The sequence below is a fragment of the Sinocyclocheilus anshuiensis genome, unplaced genomic scaffold, assembly GCF_001515605.1.
Source record: "Sinocyclocheilus anshuiensis isolate Anshui unplaced genomic scaffold, SAMN03320099.WGS_v1.1 scaffold2350, whole genome shotgun sequence".
Lineage (NCBI taxonomy): Eukaryota > Metazoa > Chordata > Actinopteri > Cypriniformes > Cyprinidae > Sinocyclocheilus > Sinocyclocheilus anshuiensis.
The window spans coordinates 38934-59744 of record NW_015558761.1 but is presented as its reverse complement, the minus strand read 5'-3'; the positions used below and the strand labels follow the sequence as shown (position 1 = coordinate 59744).

Genomic DNA, 20811 nt, shown 5'->3' with positions numbered 1-20811 from the left:
TAAGCCCAGGATGGGCTCCTGATCCCCAGTTAAGCCCCGGGAGGGCTCCTGATCCCCAGTTAAGCCCCGGGAGGGCTCCTGATCCCCAGTTGATCCCAGGACGGGCTCCGGATCCCCGGTTGAGCCCAGGGAGGGCTCCGGATCCCCGGTTGAGCCCAGGGAGGGCTCCGGTTCCCCGGTTGAGCCCAGGGAGTGCGCCGGATCCCCGGTTAAGCCCGTGGAGGGCTCCGGTTCCCGAGTATAGCCCAAAGAGAGCTCCAGTTCCCGAGTATAGCCCATGGTGGGCTCCTGTTCCCGAGTTTGCCCCAGTGAGGGCTCCTGTCCCCGTGCTTAGCCCAAGGAGGGCTCCAGTCCCTGAATCCCCTGCAGAGCGCCCTCAAGTGCCCGCTCCTCCAGAGCCATGGCTCCCTGAGCTCCCTGCTCCACCATGGCTCCCTGAACTGTCTGCTCCGCCATGGCTCCCTGAGTCCCCTGCTCCGCCATGGCTTCCTGATCCGCCCTGGAGGCTGGTGCAGGACTGGAACAGGGCGGAGACAAGGAGAGCCTCCAGGCTCCCCCTTGCCGATGGTACTGTTACGGCGCGGGACGTGCCGTCCGGGAGGGGGGTGATCTCTCACGTGTATGTTCCTGTTTTCCTTATTTGGTCTTTCTTGTTCCTGTCCTCATTGTGTGAATGCGTTTCCAGCTGCGTTTAATTAGTTCATTTGCTCACAGGTGTGTCCCATTGGTATCTGTGCATTTAAACCCTGTGTTTCCCATCTGCTGTTAAATGTCATTCTGTCTGCTTAATGTCTCCAGTGTTCCCTGTGTTCTGAGCGTTACCCTCATTAAACCCTTTTGATTTGTATTACTCCTCGCTCCTTCGTTCCTTCCTCCCCGAGTGACCGTGACAAGTACATTCATTATGACATGGGTTTCACTTTATTTTACAGTCCTATTCTGCATGTACATACTATTGTACTGATTACATGCAGTAACAAGGTACTAACCCTGAATCTAATCTTAAACCATGTACAGTTTTTTACATTTTATGTATTGAAACTGTAAACCTTTCTGCTTATGTAGAATGTTACAGATCACTGGTTGAAAACTTTTACAAATATACTAAAACATAGTCATGTCTGAATCTGTCTAATTAATTAAATAACAATATACCATCAAGCACATGCTAGTCTTGAGCAGGCAACATGTTGCTTTGCAAGATGCTTCTCTATAAAGTGAGAACTTGCTTCTTTCTGATGATGTCAGAGAGACTGTGGTCACCTGTTAGTTTAGCTGAGGTTGCTGAAAGACGGGGATTAAATCAGTGTTTCCGTCAGCGAGTCCCAGCACAATCTGAGCTCCTTTACTGATAAAACCTGCATCACCTTTCACTGTGTTCATTGTCTAAACAGTGCAAACATATGTAATCTGCAGAAATATGGGCTGAGAACATGCAATTAAATCATTTTCTTTCTGTGTAAATCAGTGCTTTAATGGAAGTCTGAATGTGACAAATATAATTAAATCCCATTCATAAAACAATGACTGAGCAGAAATTAGAGTGGAATTATGCATTTTTTGTTTGTTCTGAAATCTGTTAATGCTGTCACTTGCCAATATAGAAAATAATTTCTTTCATTCAACTGTTTCTTCTGAACGCTCCACCTGCTTTATTTCAAATTTGACCATATCCTCCACAAGTCAAAACTAGCATGTTAAATATAACAAAGAAAATGGGAACAGAATAGCATTGCATCTTTCTTCCCCTTTATGTCTGTCAGTCATTTCTCTGGTGGCGCCAGGTTTCCACTCCTCTAACACTGAGGGAGCTGGATGTTTTCAGAACCACTCTGTGTCACTCGAGCATTGCTGCCACATAAACACATAAAGCCAATTCAGCCTAAGTTACTACATAAACACAGTGATCAGGTTGCGTTCTCACTCACTCACTCGCCCATCACCCTAGGCCTTGTGTTTCACAGAGCATTACGTGTAAGAACTATGTCTATAAGCATTCCAGAGAAGACGTGTTGATATGCACGACAGAACTGCACAAAATCCAAAGAAAAAGACACAATACCAGTGCTTGACCCTAACCTACATAATGTTACAGGGACTATGCTTTTTTTTTTGTGAATCTATATACATATGCGCCAGACAGATGTCTTTTTCAGCCCTGTGTACCCTGATTATTGTTTTGTTTTTTTTAAGATGCTGTGTAAAGTTAAAATTAGTTCAACAAAAATGCATCTTTTGACCCTGTGTTCTGTTTTATTCTGTCTGTTTGTGAACAAGGAATATATATATATATATATATATATATATAGATACACACATTTTATTTTTGGCCAAGGCTACATTTATTCATTAATCAAAAACACAGTAAAAACAGTGATATTGTTAAATATTATTACAGTTTTTAAATGACTGTTTTCTATTTGAATATATTTTAAAATGTAATTTATTCCTGTGATGAAAATCTGTATTTTCAGCATCATTACGCCAGTCTTAATTGTCACATGATCCTTGAGAAATCATTCTAATATGCTGATTTGATGCTTTAAGATTTATTTAGTTTTTTTTTTTAAATTTAGTTAGTTTTTAACCAGTGTTTGTATATTTATGAAGATATATTAACTGAATGCATAATTTAGCAAAACTAGATTTATAAACAATTGACACAGAAATATGTTCTGCTTTTGTTTCATGAATTGGGTTGAATATACTATACTCACAGCTTTGCTTTCATTCCAGTCAAATTATATACAACATCTACCCGGACTAAGTTACGTATATTTTGAAGTTTGAATATCTGCTGTTGGCAAAAAAAAATTGGGTTGTGACTTTGGAACGTCTCTACCACAGATTTCTGTGGTGTTTGGAAACAAAATGTCCTTTCATAGTTTGCCAAATGTCACATCATCATTATTGCCTATTTTATCTCAGCTGAGGTTGCGATTAGATCATTGGCAGTATTTATGTGACTCTCGGTTCACGTTCATGTCTCGAGAAGCCAAAGCTGCTGTCAAAGCCAAGGTCAAAGTGAAATTCACCCTCTCTCACACATTTGTCTCTCCCAGCCTCCCCCAGCCCCAGCTCCCCCTGTTTCTTTATGAGATTTCTCATGTATACCTTCTCTCATTTTGCTCTTGTTAAACTGTGCCCGTAGAGGGAGAGTGGAGGACAGAGGGAGGAGAAGAAAGAAAGAATGAGAGGCACATTTGGGGGATCCGCTCCATTCAGTAGGAGGAGGGGGCGAAGGCCTCTGTGGGCCGTAAAATCTGGAGTTCTGAAGACCCAGTTTTAGCTGTTTTTCTCTCATTTTTTACAAGTGGAGACTGAGGGGACAGCTGCTGCTGGTGTGAATGGCTGGCCAAGGTGACTCACTGCCAATAAAGTGCTGGTCAGGCAAGCCTCAGGCCTCGGTCAGACCACAGACGGGCTTTACGGGCGATCTTGAGACTGGACCTCTAGTAAAAAGCCAGTCATCCAGGCCTGAGGAATTTAGGGTCCAGGAAACAAGAGCATGAGGGGGGAGAGGGTGTCTCGAGGTGAAAGTTGAACTGAGTGACAGTGTGGACTTACGCTAAATATATTACACTGGATTCACACGGTGGTGTTTAAATTGGGCAAACCGTGTTAGATTATATGTCTGCGTCTCTATGGCTGGTGTCCGGGATGTTTATGAATCTGACTGTGGTACCATTTGGGTGCGTGACAGCAAGTCGAACACATGCTGAGGTGTCAGTCAAAGTATATTATCAATTCATCCATCTGCCCCGGAGCTCAGTTTTCCCATCTCTCTTCTCTTTCAACACCTCTGCCTCTCAGTGCGCTCACTTAATATTTATCTTCGAGCTCAGACCCCTGGGCAGATGCCTCTTAATGCATTTGACAACTTCAGTCATCAACCATCCAGTTTTTGTCTTTTTCATTCTAAATGTGCTAATATTATTTAAAATGGAAACACATTCCGATTAAGTCATGTTTTTTTGATGGTGCAGTGCTGTTAAATAATCTCACAACTTTGCCCAGGCTTACTCTAAACAATTACTCCGGGAAGGAAAAGGGAGTGAAAGTGGCTTTGTTGTGAAAATAGATTTTTACCATATTAACAGTATGAATAGATTTTACAATTTTTGAAGAGTGGTTATATTTTCCAGTGCAGAACTTGCCTGTGTGGACAGAGCGTTCGAAAAAATAACCAGATTCTTACCTTTGTAATCACCACTAATTATCTGCTCTTTTTCTTCTTGATTTCTGCAGCGGTGGAGACCCAGAGCACAAGCTCAGAGGAGATGGTTCCCAGTTCTCCTTCTCCACCCCCTCCTCCTCGTATCTATAAACCTTGCTTTGTGTGCCAGGACAAATCTTCGGGCTACCATTACGGAGTCAGCTCTTGTGAGGGCTGCAAGGTACGCAAATCTATACAGTATATATACTTTTGACCAACTAGTTAATCCACACTAATTAGTATTTCTCAAATTATATTTATGGTTTGGTCCAAACCTTAAAAACCTTACACTTTGATTTAAAATTGATCAAACAAAATATGTTCCCCAAAGACAGACAGACAGGCATAAACAAACAAATAAATATGTATTACTTTTTATAATAAGACCATACCATACTTAATCCACATATTTTATTTGGACAAAGCCTAAATGTTACTTAATGCCTAAGATCAAACTAAAAACATTCTGTTAGTCACCATTTAATTAATATAACAAAGAGTGAAAAATTTAAGGGGGTCTGAATACTTTCCGTACCCACTGTATATATAACATTTTCTATGAAGAGTGTTATTTGTTTTTAGACAAATTTCGAATGCACTTTAAATATATGACATACACAAAACAAAACCTGAGAATGCATTTTCCAATGTTAATCATGTTTGAACCTTGTAGTGGGAAAAAGATTTGTGGAAAATACAGCCTAATGTGAAGACTTATACAAGTAAGACACTTCTATTACATGTAATTACATTATAACACATCACATGCATAAAATAAGCATATGTGATGATTTGAGTGCTGCCACCTATTGATACTGCCAAGATCAAGACTTTTGTTTTCATTCAAACATACTCTTTAGTGCCCTCTGCTGATTTCTCTGTTGAAGTTAATAAAATCTGTTCTCTATTACACAACATTTTGAGTAATTTTCATCATCTAAACTTCATGAAATCACAAAGCCTTTAAGTTCAAACATGAATCATGAATTTAAACTTACCTTTTTTCTGTCTATATTTTTGTGTTTCTTCCTCTCTCTTATCTTCGTATCAGGGTTTTTTCCGTCGCAGTATCCAGAAGAACATGGTGTACACCTGCCACAGAGACAAAAACTGCCAGATCAATAAGGTGACACGGAACCGCTGTCAGTACTGCCGGCTGCAGAAGTGCTTTGAGGTTGGCATGTCTAAGGAAGGTAAAAATCAGAGCAGTACGTCACCATCTATATTGTTCTCAGTTCACACAACCAATAAAGACATGCAAGATGTAGTTTAGAGTGAATGCACGAGTTTGTAAAAAGCACATCTATGATTGCCTTTAAAAAGTCTTGTTCTGAACTACCTGGTATGAATAAAACCCAAAATAAATTATATTGTCTAACTCATGAGTAGCATGTTTTTTTTCTTTCTTTCTTTCTTTTTTTTTTTTTTTGAATTCATGTATGCTACATGGTTGGCTTCATTTTGTGTTGTTCTTTATCTTTAAGCGGTCCGGAATGACAGGAATAAGAAAAAGAAGGACATAAAAGAGGAGGTGGTTCTTCCAGAAAGCTACGAGCTGAGTGGTGAACTGGAAGAACTGGTTAATAAAGTCAGCAAAGCACACAGGGAAACCTTCCCTTCGCTCTGTCAGCTCGGAAAATACACGACTGTGAGTCCTGAGCTCTCACACTTTAATTCATATTCACATACATCCTTCTGTCTGTCAGCTAAATAAACATGAGCAGGACTGTGTGGGCCAAGATCATGCAAATGATCCGCACCAATGTAATCACATTACACATGCACTGAACCATCAAATATAATGTGTAGTTTCTCATTTAATATAAGGCTACTGTGATCAATCAATTGATTGCCTTATATTAAATGAGAAACTACACATTTTTTTCTGTACTTGTAACACTTCATATGCCATAAAGATAATTTATATCTATCTATCTATCTATCTATCTATCTATCTATCTATCTATCTATTGTATGGAGATGTATGGATAAGTATATTCAAAGTTTTTTCCTGTTTGACTTTTACTTCAGAATTCCAGTGCGGATCATAGGGTTCAGCTGGATCTTGGACTGTGGGATAAGTTCAGTGAGCTCTCCACAAAGTGCATTATAAAGATTGTGGAGTTTGCCAAACGTGTGCCAGGTTTTACTTCACTCACCATTGCAGACCAGATCACCTTGCTGAAATCTGCCTGCCTTGATATACTGGTAAATACAACAAAAACGTTAGGTTTATGTTTTAGGGGCAGTGCAAACAAGATTTATTCTTGCATTTAAAGACTAGATGAAGCACAAGGGAAGTTGGTAGAATGCATGGTTCTTCTAAGTAGTAAATTCTACAATAGATACCACATCTTAAAGGGATAGTTCACAAAAAAAAAAAAAAACGCCATCATTTACTCAATCTCAAGAAGATATTTTGCAGAATGAGGTTAACCAGACAGCTTTTTGGTGTGTGTTCAGCAGAAGAAAGAAACTTACAAAGGTTTGGAACAAGTGGAGGGTGAGAAAATGATGACAGAATTATTTGTATTTTTTTTGGGTGAACTGTCACTTTAAGGCCGATTTATTCTGCATTGAGAGATGCAGACAAACTGCAACAGATACATTCATCTGGTTTTGTTGGATCAGTGTGTAGACGCCCTGTCGGTGTGTGTTGGCATTGGTCAGCGCTTGTTTGTTTGTCATCTGAGGGGTGGCATACTGTAATATGGTGACTGTCGGTTTTGTTCTGTGTCTGTTTGTGCAGTGTGAATTGGCCTTTAAAAATTCAGTGCACATGGTGTGGGATTCTGAGAAAAAAAATTAGATACTGTGCCCTTTCATGTACTGTAGTTTTTTATTTTTCTTAATTGTTAAATTCAACTTTGCAGATGTTGCGGATTTGCACTCGCTACACTCCAGAACAGGACACTATGACCTTTTCGGATGGACTGACCCTCAACAGAACACAGATGCACAACGCTGGTTTCGGCCCACTCACAGACCTGGTGTTTGCTTTCGCTGGGCAGCTCCTGCCCCTGGAGATGGACGACACAGAGACAGGGCTCCTTAGCGCCATCTGCCTCATCTGCGGAGGTACTGCTGTCGCTCAGTGTGTTATTAACGTCTTTTCCAACTACTTACAGATAGAAACTCAATTGCGTGTGGAAACTATGACTTGGGTTAACAATAAATAGCTGAGTAAGTTCTGTGGTGTGCTAATCTTATCTCTGAGTGCTGTTTTAATCTTTGCACCTTCAGCAGTAGTTGCTCTGGTTGTCCTGCTTCTTTGCTAAACATTTTGACTCTATGCTTGGTTTATTCCTTCTGCTGTCGTTGAACTCTGATTGACATGTCGTGCCTTTCTGTGTCTGGATGAATGAGTAGACCGCATGGACCTGGAGGAACCTCATCGGGTGGACCAGCTACAGGAACCTCTGCTAGAGGCGTTAAAGATCTACGCTCGCCGGCGACGCCCCAACAAGCCTCACATGTTCCCACGAATGTTGATGAAGGTCACTGACCTCCGAGGCATCAGCACTAAAGGTACACATTGTTTATGTCAGTATGGTACTCAGTACGAAGAATGTGATAAAGTCTTGGAACTTTACATTACGATATGTTTAAAGCGCACTCGCCTATAGTTGATAGCTGCTGACTTCTACTCGATGCAAACTCTACTACACACTAAAAGTCTTCACGAATCCACTTAAATCTGAAAATCCGAGGTCCGACCAGAGACTCAAGCAGGTTTGGGTGCAAAACTTCGATGAATACCACAGACACGAGTTCAGTGTTGGGGGTAACGCATTACAAGTAACGCGAGTTACGTAATCAGATTACTTTTTTCAAGTAACTAGTAAAGTAACGCATTACTTTTTAATTTACAAGAGAATATCTGAGTTACTTTTTAAAAAATAGTTTTTTCTAATTTATTGATTGACAGCTCTCCTGTCCCCATGTTGAGAGAAATCAGAAGATGCTACTGTAGTTCTAAAATAAATATGAATATGCATTAATTCATCTCACTCACAAAATAAAAAAAACAGATTCAGTATTCCTCAAAATAAAATAAAAAAATGCAACTCAGAATATAACTCAAACCTGCAATAATTAAATGTTAAACAACACAAATATCCTTTATGTATTTAATCCCATTCTATAAAGCAATGTCTTTGCTTCTGACCTTCGATGATCCAGTTCAACCGTACTAATAAGAAAAAATCACACTAGGCAAACATTTGTGTCTTTTTTTATTGCTGAAGTGTGTTGAAATTTCTTCTTCTGCATTCTACTGTACGGACGTAATTTTACTTTCCCTTCAGCCTGAGGCTTATTCACTTCACTTTTGGTGTGAAAAGGCTTTTATATTTGCCAAAAATATAACTTTTTTATTTTAAAAACAAACAAGCAAGCCTTGTCCAGATTTAAAAAGTAACGCAAAAGTAACGTAACGCATTACTTTCCATAAAAAGTAACTAAGTAACGTGATTAGTTACTTTTTTATGGAGTAACGCAATATTGTAATGCATTACTTTTAAAAGTAACTGCACGAGTTAGGACTGACATTAGTAGCCTTGGATCTTGGGTTATTTTAAATGCGTGCTTTTGCCGAATGGACCCAAAAAGACCCAACTTCTTTTAAAATCTGCCAACTTTCCATTATTTCGTTTATTAATTTATGCATGTCGGGTCCACGAAGTCCAAGAAGTTTGGGTCGGGTACAGATCTTAAGACCTGAGAGTACCTCTGCTACACACTGATGATAAATGTGTCCCTGGAGCACAAAAGCAGTCTTATGTCACTGGGGTATAGTTTTAGCAATAGCCAAAAAAACATTGTATGGGTCAGAATTATCGATTTTTCTTTTATGTCAAAAATCAATAGGATATTATGTAAAGATCATGTTCCATGAAGATATTTTGTAAATTTCCTACTGTAAATATATCAAAACTAATTTTTTTAAATCTTTGATTAGTAATATGCATTGCTAAGAACTTAATTTGGACAACTTTAAAGGCGATTTTCTCAATATTTAGATTTTTTTTGCACCCTCAGATTCCAGATTTTCAAATAGTTGTATCTCAGCCAAATCTTGTCCTGTCCTAACAAACCATACATCAATAGAGAGCTTGTTTATTCAGCTTTCAGATGATATATACATCTCAATTTCGAGAGATTGACCCTTATGACTGCTTTTGTGCTCCAGAGTCACAAATATGTAAAATATGGACCTAAAAAAACACAAAACATGAAGACGATCATCTTTGTGTGTTTGTTTAGGAGCAGAGCGAGCCATCACTCTAAAGATGGAGATCCCAGGCCCCATGCCTCCTCTGATCAGAGAGATGCTGGAGAACCCTGAGGTCTTTGAGGAGAGCTCTGACTCTAAAGACACCGGTGCTTCTGCCCCCCTGCCGCCTCCCGCCATCCAGGCCATCAAACGTGAGAGGGATGAGGAATCTGCTCTGGAGGATGAAGAAGACGAGGATGATGAGTGTGTGGAGGAGGGACGGGACCGAGCAGGGGACAGCGAGGATGAGGAATGGGGACTCCTGCAAGTGGACATGGGCGGAGCTAGGAAGAGTTCGACAGGAAGAGCACAGTGACCGCCGGAGGACAGTATGTATGCGGGTCTGATACATACAGTGGACAACATTGGTATTCCAGACACCTTATTGGTTGATACAAACAAAATCATTCAGTCAAGCAATTTCCCATAATGACTCAAAAAATAAGCTTCATATGACAAAAAACATGCACAACTTTGCACATCTAGTTTCCCCCAACTTTTCAAAAGCAGTAAAAATGAACCGTATAAAAAGAGAAACCCTTAAGAACATGCCAACACTGTTACTTATGACAGTGCTTCTCTAACTGAAAAGAGAGAAATTAAAACGAATTCAAGACCAGAGAAAGATACGCCATAGTGCCATATCTGGAAGTTACTTGTTGTATGCATATTTTGTACTTCATTTGGAGATGCCAAATATTTTAGAATGCATCCCAAAGCCTTGTTCTGTAAGGGAAACATTTTTTAATGACTGCATGTGGATACATAATCAGAACTGATCAATGAGAAAAGAAAAAAAGAACAGCAAACAATCACATACAGTAAATGACCAATTCAACACAATGGTCTAAAAACATACATTTACTGCATAATGTAACTTTGTACTCTTGATGTCGCATTGTCTCAGTTCTATTTTATTTTGAATATTCTCAGCAACTCTGTGCTTCTTTCAGTGTGTTATTATGTGTTATTGATCACATGCCTCTTTACGAAACACTCCAAATTCACAGCCCTACAGCCATACAACTCTACATCTAAATTTGACACTTACACCAACTTTAGGTTTTGGGCATTAGAAGATTATAAAATTACATTTAAAGATTGAAATACATCACATTATTACAAATCAAACCTTTCACTCAGGACAAATCAAGGACCAAAGGTGATCTACATGTCTCAGAACATGCGTGCAGCATACATATATTTTATCTTCAGCTATTCTATATCATTAAGCAAAAAGAAACATTAAAAGCTAAAATGGAACATTTTTCTCTGGGATTTAGAAGAGTTGTCAAACATGAGCCGAGCATCTCAGCAAATATGAGCAGTGGTGTGCACAAACTGTTCCTTTCAGTCTCGTAATAACTGACTATAAAATACATTCGTTTCTTTGCAGGTAGTGAAAGAAAAATGTTAAAATTATTGAGCTGTATAATAAAAGAGTTTTAAAACCCAGCAGATCGGAGAGGCTTCGGAAATTGACTGTGTATTGCTTTAATGGATGTTCATCAAACTATATAATAATAATAAAACTCAAATTTCGATTACATCAGTCTGTTAGAATTACCGACTTTATAAGAGTGGTCGCTTTGTACAATTCATATCATAAAAAACAGAAGAGTTGTCTAATTCAACCAAACATTAACTGTAACCAATAAGCCATTTTTTGTAAACTCTATAACAGCATTCTTTGAAGTGTGTTTGAATATTTCATATTAATATGGTAATCATTCAGTACAACAACCTGTATGGTGCCATGCAATTACCACATTCATATACCATGGTATTTACATTTTAATCCAAATGTGCTTCAAAACTTCAAAGAGTACCATGATATTAATAACATGATATTACTATGTTAACAGTTATTTGTAGGTGAGAATTATCATAGGGTAGGATGTTTTTGATTAAAAAGCACAATACACACTACAAAATTAGTTCTATAGTGAGTTCTATAGCATTTTTTCAGTATCCCTTTTGTCCTTCCGCCCTGCTAAGGTCTGTGCACGCCACTGATGACAACGTTATACCTCCTCACATGACAGAACAGTGTTACCAAAACAACTCAGAAGCTTCTGATTGCTGCGTATATAGAAGCAGCACAGCAAGATATTTGGGATAGAGCCATATGGTTTAAGGTTGTAAGCTGCATGCATGCATACTTGTATACTATTTGCTTAAAACTGTAAAGATATCTCTTTTCATCTTTCTACTTTTGTGTCACTGCAAACCATTTTATTTTAATACATCAAGAGGACATCTCAGACTTTTTTTTTTTAAAATGTTCTCTTAAAATATTTTCAAATATAAACAAACACATCATAGGCTATACATGTTCTTTTATTTATTGCTTATTTATCCTCGTCTTGTTACATTGTTGTTCTGTCTGTAGTCAGTGATGCATGTTATGAACTGGGTCTTTGACCGCTCCCAGAATTCCTTGTCTATCTCTTATTGATATCCTCTCACAGTGTGGAGGAGTTTGTCTGTTTGTACCGCCATTGTACTAATCAGCCAAAATGTAGATGTTCTTAGACAACAAAACGAGATCATCAGAATGAATGCATGATCACCACAGAGTATGCTGGATAAATCTGCAGTGATCATAAAGTCTAGCAGCTTCATGTAAATGCACTGATCCGGATATGTGACAGGGTAAATATGGCCTGCACCGGCAGCAGTAAATGGTGGTACTCAACAGAATTAGTTGATCTCTTCCAGAGTCTATACTTCCATTCTCAGACCAAAGACAAATTTGCAGTTTTTGTTTTGGCATGTACATGCATCCACATATGGTGTGTGTTATTACCAAGAGAACATAGCCATGTCTCTGGAAACATGAGAAAAGTCCCTAGAAACGCATTAACCCTTCCAAGTCAGTTTAGCTTTGATAAATCTATTAATGTAGCAGTCCATGGCAAAGTGTAATTTAAGAAGGCCACAGGATATTAATGTTTTTGCGAATTATCAGAGCAAATGTTTTTTGGCATACTTTCTTTCCCCTCCAGACTCATTGTCTGTTTTGTAAATTAAACATGAGATATTGGATTTAATTAGAGACTTTGATTTTTATTTTATTTTTTCTTTCTTAAATAGTGTTTATCTTTTGTGCTTGTGTTTTGCCATTTAGTGCAGTAGTGGTCAAATTTTTCCTTAATGAAGAATGTTTTTCTGGTGGTTTGGAATATGTGTATATTACCTGTTTGTTTATTTGCATTATTTGTTGCTAAGTTTGTCATTTTATTTGTGACTTGATCTCTTCTGGGTTTTAAAACATAGGAAACATGGTCATTTAAGGGTTAGAACTGCTAAGAAGAATACACAGACAAGTTTGTGTTTTAATGCATATTTTTTATTTTACAAAATTATTTGTATTGATCTTTGTTTGTTTGTATTTTCTGTGTTCTAATTACTAAAAGTCGTTAACTATCGTTCACAAACTATGTTCTTTCTTGTAAAAAGGATACCTGTTTTTTTATTCTTATTGTTTTAGCAACAGGTTTTAAATATAATAGCATTTAATGTCTGTTTGTATTTTTTTCCTGCCATGCCTCATCTCCCCATTCTTATTTTGCTAATTTCTTGTTTTTAGCATTTGTCTCGGTTATGTGCCTTGCAAAAAATGTTTCAAATGCACAACTTCTGGAAATTGTTACAATAATCTTACTGTACATGCAAGTTAAAGTCCTTAAGTATTAATGACTTTAAATGATGTCCACATAATGTCTGGCTACATTCTTTTTTTTTTTTTAATACTTTGTTTTCCAAATGCTTTGATTTTATAAAGACATTTCTCATCAAATTCTGTACAGTCATACTTTCCTGCTGAACTGGAAGAGGTAACTTTTTGTGTTTTCTTATACAGTATTTATCTTCACTGCGAGTGTTTCATAGAGCCAGATTTTGTTTCATCCTGCTGTATTATCTTATGCTGAGCCATTGCAGACTGTTTTAACATATTTGCCACACCATCAAATAACCATTAAAAAGTAGAAATCAAAATCAAAATCATAATCTAAAGTAGAAAATCTAAAAATGAAAACAATTCAAATAATCCAAAATATCCAACACATTGTTTTGTTATTTTACTAAAACAGAGCCATAGAGTAGTAAATACTTATAATAAAGGGAACTAAATCCTAGTCATAGAGGAACTGTTTAGAATGAACGTCCTTCATCATCTAAACTGCCTCTTAAAGGGGTCATAGGATGCTACATGCACTTTTACAAGTTGTTTGAACTGAAATGTGTGTTGGCAGTGTGTGTACACAACCACCCTATAATGATACAAATCCACCCAGTGTTTTTTTTTTATCTGGTTAAATGTTTTCCCCTTTCTCAAATCGAGTCGATCTCAGATGCCTGTCTGTGTGACGTCACACAGGCAGGCCCCTCCCACGATAGTTTGATTGACAGTAGCGTTTCAGCACAGACTTATGGTGTCTTACCTTAGCTCCGCCCTGATTGAGCTGTCATCAGTCCGCCATTGTTTCACCACCGGAGCAGTTGTAGACAAGAATGACTCCTGAGTGGTTGAGGTGTTTTGTTGTTGGATGTAATAATGAACAGCAGTCCTCATTTACTCCCGATATCTGAGCCGCTGAACTCGCAGTGGATTACATTTGTTTTTGAAGGGAATGTGCCCCCAATCTACATAAATGCTTCTATGTTCGCGTGAATCATTCGTGATCCAGCCTCATCTATAGAAGAAGTGAGTATAATGTTTTGTAATGAATCTTTGCAAATCGCCTTTCCTAATAATGTGCTAATTAGCAAATTTCACGATGAATGCGGCTAAAGTAAACAGTCTCTCTGAGAGCAGCTCGGAAGAGAGGGGCGGGGTCAGCAGAGCTCATTAACATTTAAAGGAAAATGCTACAAAAATGGCTTGACAGGGTAAAAAAAATGTGTTTTTTACACTACCATTGAGAAATTTTAACCAAACTATGTTACAGACTTTTCATTAAGACCCTAAAGAATCATATCAACTTGTGGAAAATGGGCATCCTATGACCCCTTTAATGGCAAGTGACCTTAGTGTTTCATCTCGTGGGCCTCATTTATAAAATGTTGCACAGAACCATCTTAAATTTGATCTTACAAACATCTCTCAAATATGCATACGTGTGATTCATAGAATGAATGTATGCACAGAAAACACACGTACGCGTCTCTTTAAGATGTAAAATCTATGAATTGCAAATTATCTTGAACTTGGGCACGCTGCACAACTGAATGGTTTCAGCTATCTGCCTTATAATCGACTCCTAATTAATGTTATTAACATATAAAAGATCACCAGTCATCATCCAAATTCTTTAATTTAGAACAGCGAGCTGCAAAAACAGCTTACATTTTCAAAAACCTGCTGTACTCGAACTAGAAAAAATTTCAGTGCATTTCTGTACGTACGCATATTTGAAAAATGATCGTAAGATCAATTTTAGGATGGTTTCTGCGCAACATTTTATAAATGAGGCCCCTGGCCTTTAGCAAGGTACCAAATTGCAAATTGGCCCCTGGGAGTTGTACTTCTAAAATAAAATGCCTAGCTTTTCAACAATAAGAGCAATTCTGCTCAATAACAAGTTGCTAAATGTGTGTTGGATAAAACCAGATGGATATGCTTGATTGCTTTCCACATTTAGTCTTAGTGACCAACGAAACTTCCAATGCAGTGCAGTGTATGAAAACTGTGAGAAAATTAAGCACAAATTACTACAAGACAACTCAATATTGATATGATCCACCTTCATGCTAAAGGTATTTAAGGCTTCTGGATCTCATTACTAAAATGTTATTTTTACTATAGGAAATGATATTTCCATGATATACTATTTTATAATATAACGTAATTGTGAGTTGCAGGTTCCACAATTTATTAATGGGACAATATGATACAGTGAGAGCAAAATGCATACAGTAGGCAGTTAGTATGCATCTCTCATTGAATGCTTCCGTTGAAAATAACCAGACTTAATACAGAAGATATGCATCAATTGTTTTAGACTCCTTGGCACCACACCAGAAATGCTTTTGGTTAGGAGGGTCATTCTTTATAATGAATGAAGAACAAAAATACAGGCAAAAAGAATAAGACTAAATAAATGACTGCTATAATTAAAGTTCTTTGAACAAGATCGATAATATGCTTCACATTATTATTATTATTAGATTAGATTTTTTTTTTTTTAACAAGCTATAGCCTTTAATGGCCTCATTTATCTGACCACCGCAAGGGCTGTTTCCATAGTAACTTGCCAGCAGCGGGCATGTTAGTAGGGTTCTGGTATATTTTATTCCCTTGTTTTATGATTAAACCAGAAAAATGTAAAATAAATGAACAAAAACAATTTTTAAAGTTTGGGCTCCTAAATATTAGATCACTCTCACCCAAAGCAGTTATTGTAAATGAAATGATCATAGATAATAGTTTTGATGTACTCTGCTTGACTGAAACCTGGCTAAAACCTAATGATTATATTGGTCTAAATGAGTCTACTCCACCAAGCTACTGTTATAAGCATGAGCCCCGTCAGACTGGTCGTGGTGGCGGTGTTGCAACAATATATAGTGATATTCTCAGTGTTACTCAAAAGACAGGATATAGGTTTAACTCGTTCAAAATACTAATGCTTAATGTTACACTGTCAGAATTAAACTGAACTGAGCTGGATGATGACATCACTGAATTCAATGATGAACTGTCTTTAACTGAAAAATGAGTGTTTACTATTGTCATTTTGCATTATTGACACACTATTTTCCTAATTAATGCTGTTCAGTTGCTTTGACACAATCTGTATTGTTAAAAGCGCTATATAAATAAAGGTGACTTGACTTGACTTTTATGTGCTTCTGTCTTCATGTCTGATATGAAATAAGGCTACTGTAATATAGTAATGTAAAAAAACAGTGAGGACATGTTAATATGCTGAAGACAAAGGTGGTTTTCTTGAACCATGGCTATTTTAATTTTGTGCTTGAGCTTTACAAGCTGTACATCTTTCACTTTTTTAAAGTTATAATTCACCCAAAAATGATAATTTGCTGAAAATGTACTCACCCTCAGGCCATCCAAGATGTAGATGATTATGTTTCTTCATCTGAACAGATTTAGAGAAATGTAGCATTACATCACTGTCTCACCAATGGATTTCACTGGAGGAAGCTTTATTATGGATTATGGACTCTCCATAATTTGTCTGGACTCTCATTCTGACGGCACCCATTCACTGCAGAGGATCCATTGGAGAGCAAGAGATGTAATGCTACATTTCTCCAAATCTATTCAGACGAAGAAACAATTTACAAATTGGATGGCCGGAGGGTAAGTATATTTTCAGCAAATGTTAATTTTGGGGGTTTTAATTTTCTTTCTTATTTTAATGCTGGAATGTTTAACCAGCAGATCCCTGAAAATTTATCTGGTAGCAGATCCCTGAAAACCTGATAAAAGAATAAGACTGGCATAAACATGCTCATCTGGGAAAGTACCGATGCTTGATCACTCTGCATTTATTTATTTGTTCAAAGTTTAGAGAAGGCAGTAAAACAAGGTACTATTTTAAGAATTTAATGTCAAACTGACTAGTCTTGAGGACCACATATACTTTAGATCAAGAATGGATAGCATAGCAGCATCACAAACTAAGAACAGAACAAAGAGTGATAAAATTGTGATAGGCATTTACTTGTGAAACAAAACATAAAAAAAAAAACTACAGTATAAGGGAAACTTAGCACCTGAATGCACTTACGTCATTGTTAAGTGATATAGAACAGGCAACCATAACCAGCACACCTATCTAAAAAATAACATTCTTTAATGTTATTTAATTTCATAATGAAATTATCTCATTGGTTAAAATAGCAGCTCATCTGACTTATTCATGCTACATCTAAAATATAACAATCCGCGGTAACACTCTATTTTAAGGTGTCCTTGTTACACGTTACATGTACTTACTATTATAATAACAATAAATTATGCATAATTACACGCAAGTAACCCTTAAACCAAACCCTAATACTAACCCTAACCATATAGTAAGTACATGTAGTTAATTAATATTACTCAGTACTTAAATGTGTAATTACACTGTAACAAGGACACCTTAAAATAAAGTGTAACCCAATCCACTGCCTTTATGTATTTATTCATATCTAGAAAACATACCTTAATTTCCTGTATATCACCTTACTCTTAAAGGAAATTCATACTGGCACAAACAAACAAATTCACACTACTGGAACACCCACACCTACACTTTTAGTATATATTAGATTACACACTGGCTACAAAATAAGCCAGCTTGGAAAACTGTTTTAATATTGCACACTGATCAGGAGCACATGACCATGCTCTGATGTAAACAAGCTGCACACATGTTCATTTCTATTCCACATCTGGGTCACCACATGGGGGCGTCAGCATGACCACTGTTGGGGAGACAGAGAGCACTGTTATCTCAGATTTGGGTGGAGCTGTGTGAAACACACTGCAAGCTGTAACATTTCCAAATGATTTTATTATGGTTGAAAAGGGAACAAATCTGTGTTCCTGAAATACACAGACGTTAGCAGGCTTGATTTATTTCACAGGTAAGCTCCTGAATCTGTGCATCCATAATCACCTGGATACACTGTTCTTGTGTTCAGAAAGCAGTAAAGGTTTGTCAGCAATGACACTGGAATAAGGCTCCACTTCTAGGTCCTCTTGCTTTTTGTAAGGGGTTGGATACAAAGAAAGTTATATACAACCCAGATAGCACACATACGTCTGCAAGACGTCTGTTAAAGATCGCTTGATCTGGAAAGCATCTGCTGTTTACAAACATCTGAAAGACGTCTGTAAGATGTCAGTTTTACATACATTCTAAATCATAAACATCTTAAAGACATCTAATAGACATCTATTTGACATCTAAAAGGAAACGTCCTATTGACGTATTGCAGATAAGCAAACACTCTAAAAAAATACGTCTTCCAGATGTAAATGCAGACGTCAAGTAGATGTCTCCGTGATGTATGTATGCTATCAGGGAAAGTTTTTATTTGAATGTGCATACAGTAGTAACTGTGGAACATGTAGTTTCCCCCCAAAAAGTATTTGGACACTTGAGCCACAAATAAAAATATACATGTCATTTAATTATATGTGAAAATATTAAACCAAATAGCATTTGTTTTAACTTTCAAACACTTTATTTCGACAGTCCACTTTAGACATTTTTCTAGCTATAAGTAACTTTGCAACTTGTACATCTCAACAAACTCCCTTTAGAATATTAGTTACGATTATGGTTAGGGTTAGTAGAATGTGCATGTGCGGGTGAAGTTACTCATAGAATGCCTTTTGGGGGACCACTAAATAAAATAAAATGTTAGCAGATATTAAGTAGACAGTCTGTTGATACTCTAATGACTGGCAGTTGACAACCTTTAGAAGAATGAAAAGATATATTATTCAAAATATACGCTTCCTGGTTGTCAGATGTTCTTATGCTAATAAAAGATGAACAGTGGTTATCCTGCACGAATACCAATGTGAACTTGATGGAAACTGACTATACATCCACGAAAAGTAACCAAGTGTTTAAAAAGTGGCTCTTGTCACGAATCCTGTCCATGGACTTCCATCCGCTCGCCACCAGAGATCGCTCTTCCATTACATTGACTCTCACACTACACAGACTGTTACATGTCACTCTGGACTACAGTTCCCATCATCCATTGCACTGATTACACACACACAGCTGCATCCAATGAGACACGCTTTATAAGCCTTGGACTTCCTCTTTCGGAGTGCCGAGTATTGTCTGCGTTTATCACTCTCCTAGTGATAGCAACTTTACGGAGCCATTCCGTGTTTCCTGAGTTCAAGTCTAGTCTGTCCTGTTTATTACCTGTTTTACCTTGATTCTTGATTCTAGCCCGGTTTACCTCGACCTGTCTGATCTCTGCCTGCCCTGTAGCTTATAGCCTGTCTTGGATTAACCCTTTGCCTGCTGTTTCGGATTGTGTTTGCACCTCGCCTGGACTATCTTTTGTTTCTGGATTCCCCGTTCGCATCGCCCTCAGGATTAAGTTCGCAGTCGATCAACCCACGCCTGTTTAAGGATCACTCTTGTGTCTCGTCTGTACCATACCGGTTTGCTGGTGTTCGACCTTGCCTGTGTTTTGACCATGTCTCTGAATAAAGCTATGCGTATGCATCCGCACGTCTCTCGTCTCAGTCGCCCCGTTACAGCTCTGAAGAATGAATCTCATTCAACAGCTCCAGCGTCATTTGATTTTGTCTCTAAATGCATTGAAATTCAGACAAATTCAAATGTGTGATGTAGGTGTCCAGAAGTATCCAAATACTTTTTGGTGCCATTGAATATTTTGAAACTGTGACAAATTGTAGTTATTAAAAGTTATTGCAAAGAAATCAAATAAATAAATATTGCAAAATATTTGTAATAGATTTGCAGTTGTTTGAAATGGATAGATTTGGTTCACTTTGTTTTGGTACCACATCATACTAACTTGTTGGGATGGCAATTTGAGGCCTTGGCTCATTTTGCAAATAAAACACAACATCCTTACTTTGTGGCCACACAATGCAAAATCCCTTTTAAATGTTTTTTTTTTATTTTTTAAGTTTTTGATGATTTTTAAGCAAATTTCATTGTTGTGATACTTTGCAAAGGTTGGTCTGCAATCAAAAAACTTATTTGAATTAAACTAGTGTAATGTGGTGTTTGGGTTTTGTCATGTTCATGTTTTCCATGTCTTTTATTTTGTAGTTTGATTCCTGCTCTTTGTGTCATGCCTCCCCTGCCCTCATGTATTCATGCCATTGGTTCCTCTGTTCATTGTGTCATGTTCTGATTGGTTGTTGCCTAGAAAAGCGCTATATAAATGTAATGAATTATTATTATTATTATTATTTTATTATAAGTCTGCTACACCAAAGTCTGCTCACATCATATCTGCCAAGCCACAGCCTGCTCACGTCATGCCTGCTACTCCAGGACCTGCTCACATCATGCCAGGGGGAACAGGAGAGGCCTCAGGAGCAGACTCGTGGACAGGAGAGGCCTCAGGAGCAGACTTGTGAACAGGAGAGGCCACGCCTGAGTCCCTGGCCAAGATGGCCGCCACGCCGGAGTCGGACGCGGAGCTTGGGCCAAGACTGAAAAGACTGATAGCTAACGTGATGGACTTACCAATGATGTCGGCGAGAGCTGCAGGCATTCCGGTGACGTCAGCGCTCTCAAGCCCCGCCATCTTAGAGGTCCTGCCACACTCTGCTGCCCTTCCTGTACTGGCG

At 37.9% G+C, this 20811-nt stretch overlaps 2 protein-coding genes across 5 annotated transcripts in view; one reads left to right on the top strand and one right to left on the bottom strand.

Annotated features, from left to right (window-relative positions):
* Positions 1-11740, top strand: part of LOC107681487 (retinoic acid receptor gamma-like) — a 46133-nt gene extending 34393 nt beyond the window's left edge. Inside the window, exons 3-9 of one of the 2 annotated variants that reach the window (XM_016477798.1) lie at positions 4249-4397; positions 5268-5424; positions 5701-5864; positions 6248-6424; positions 7090-7294; positions 7586-7744; positions 9482-11740. In XM_016477798.1, the coding sequence (XP_016333284.1) occupies positions 4249-4397; positions 5268-5424; positions 5701-5864; positions 6248-6424; positions 7090-7294; positions 7586-7744; positions 9482-9807 (1337 nt within the window). In that variant the 3' untranslated portion in view covers positions 9808-11740. The remainder of the gene's footprint in view (positions 1-4248; positions 4398-5267; positions 5425-5700; positions 5865-6247; positions 6425-7089; positions 7295-7585; positions 7745-9481) is intronic. The other variant, XM_016477799.1, reaches the window with a different exon arrangement.
* A 5896-nt stretch (positions 11741-17636) lies between these two features.
* LOC107681486 (calcium-binding and coiled-coil domain-containing protein 1-like) overlaps positions 17637-20811 on the bottom strand; it is a 14911-nt gene continuing 11736 nt past the window's right edge. For 2 of the 3 annotated variants that reach the window (XM_016477796.1, XM_016477795.1), the window contains exons 13-14: positions 18128-18213; positions 17637-17933 (exon numbers count right to left, since the gene is read on the bottom strand). In XM_016477796.1, the coding sequence (XP_016333282.1) occupies positions 17906-17933; positions 18128-18213 (114 nt within the window). In that variant the 3' untranslated portion in view covers positions 17637-17905. The remainder of the gene's footprint in view (positions 17934-18127; positions 18214-20811) is intronic. The other variant, XM_016477797.1, reaches the window with a different exon arrangement.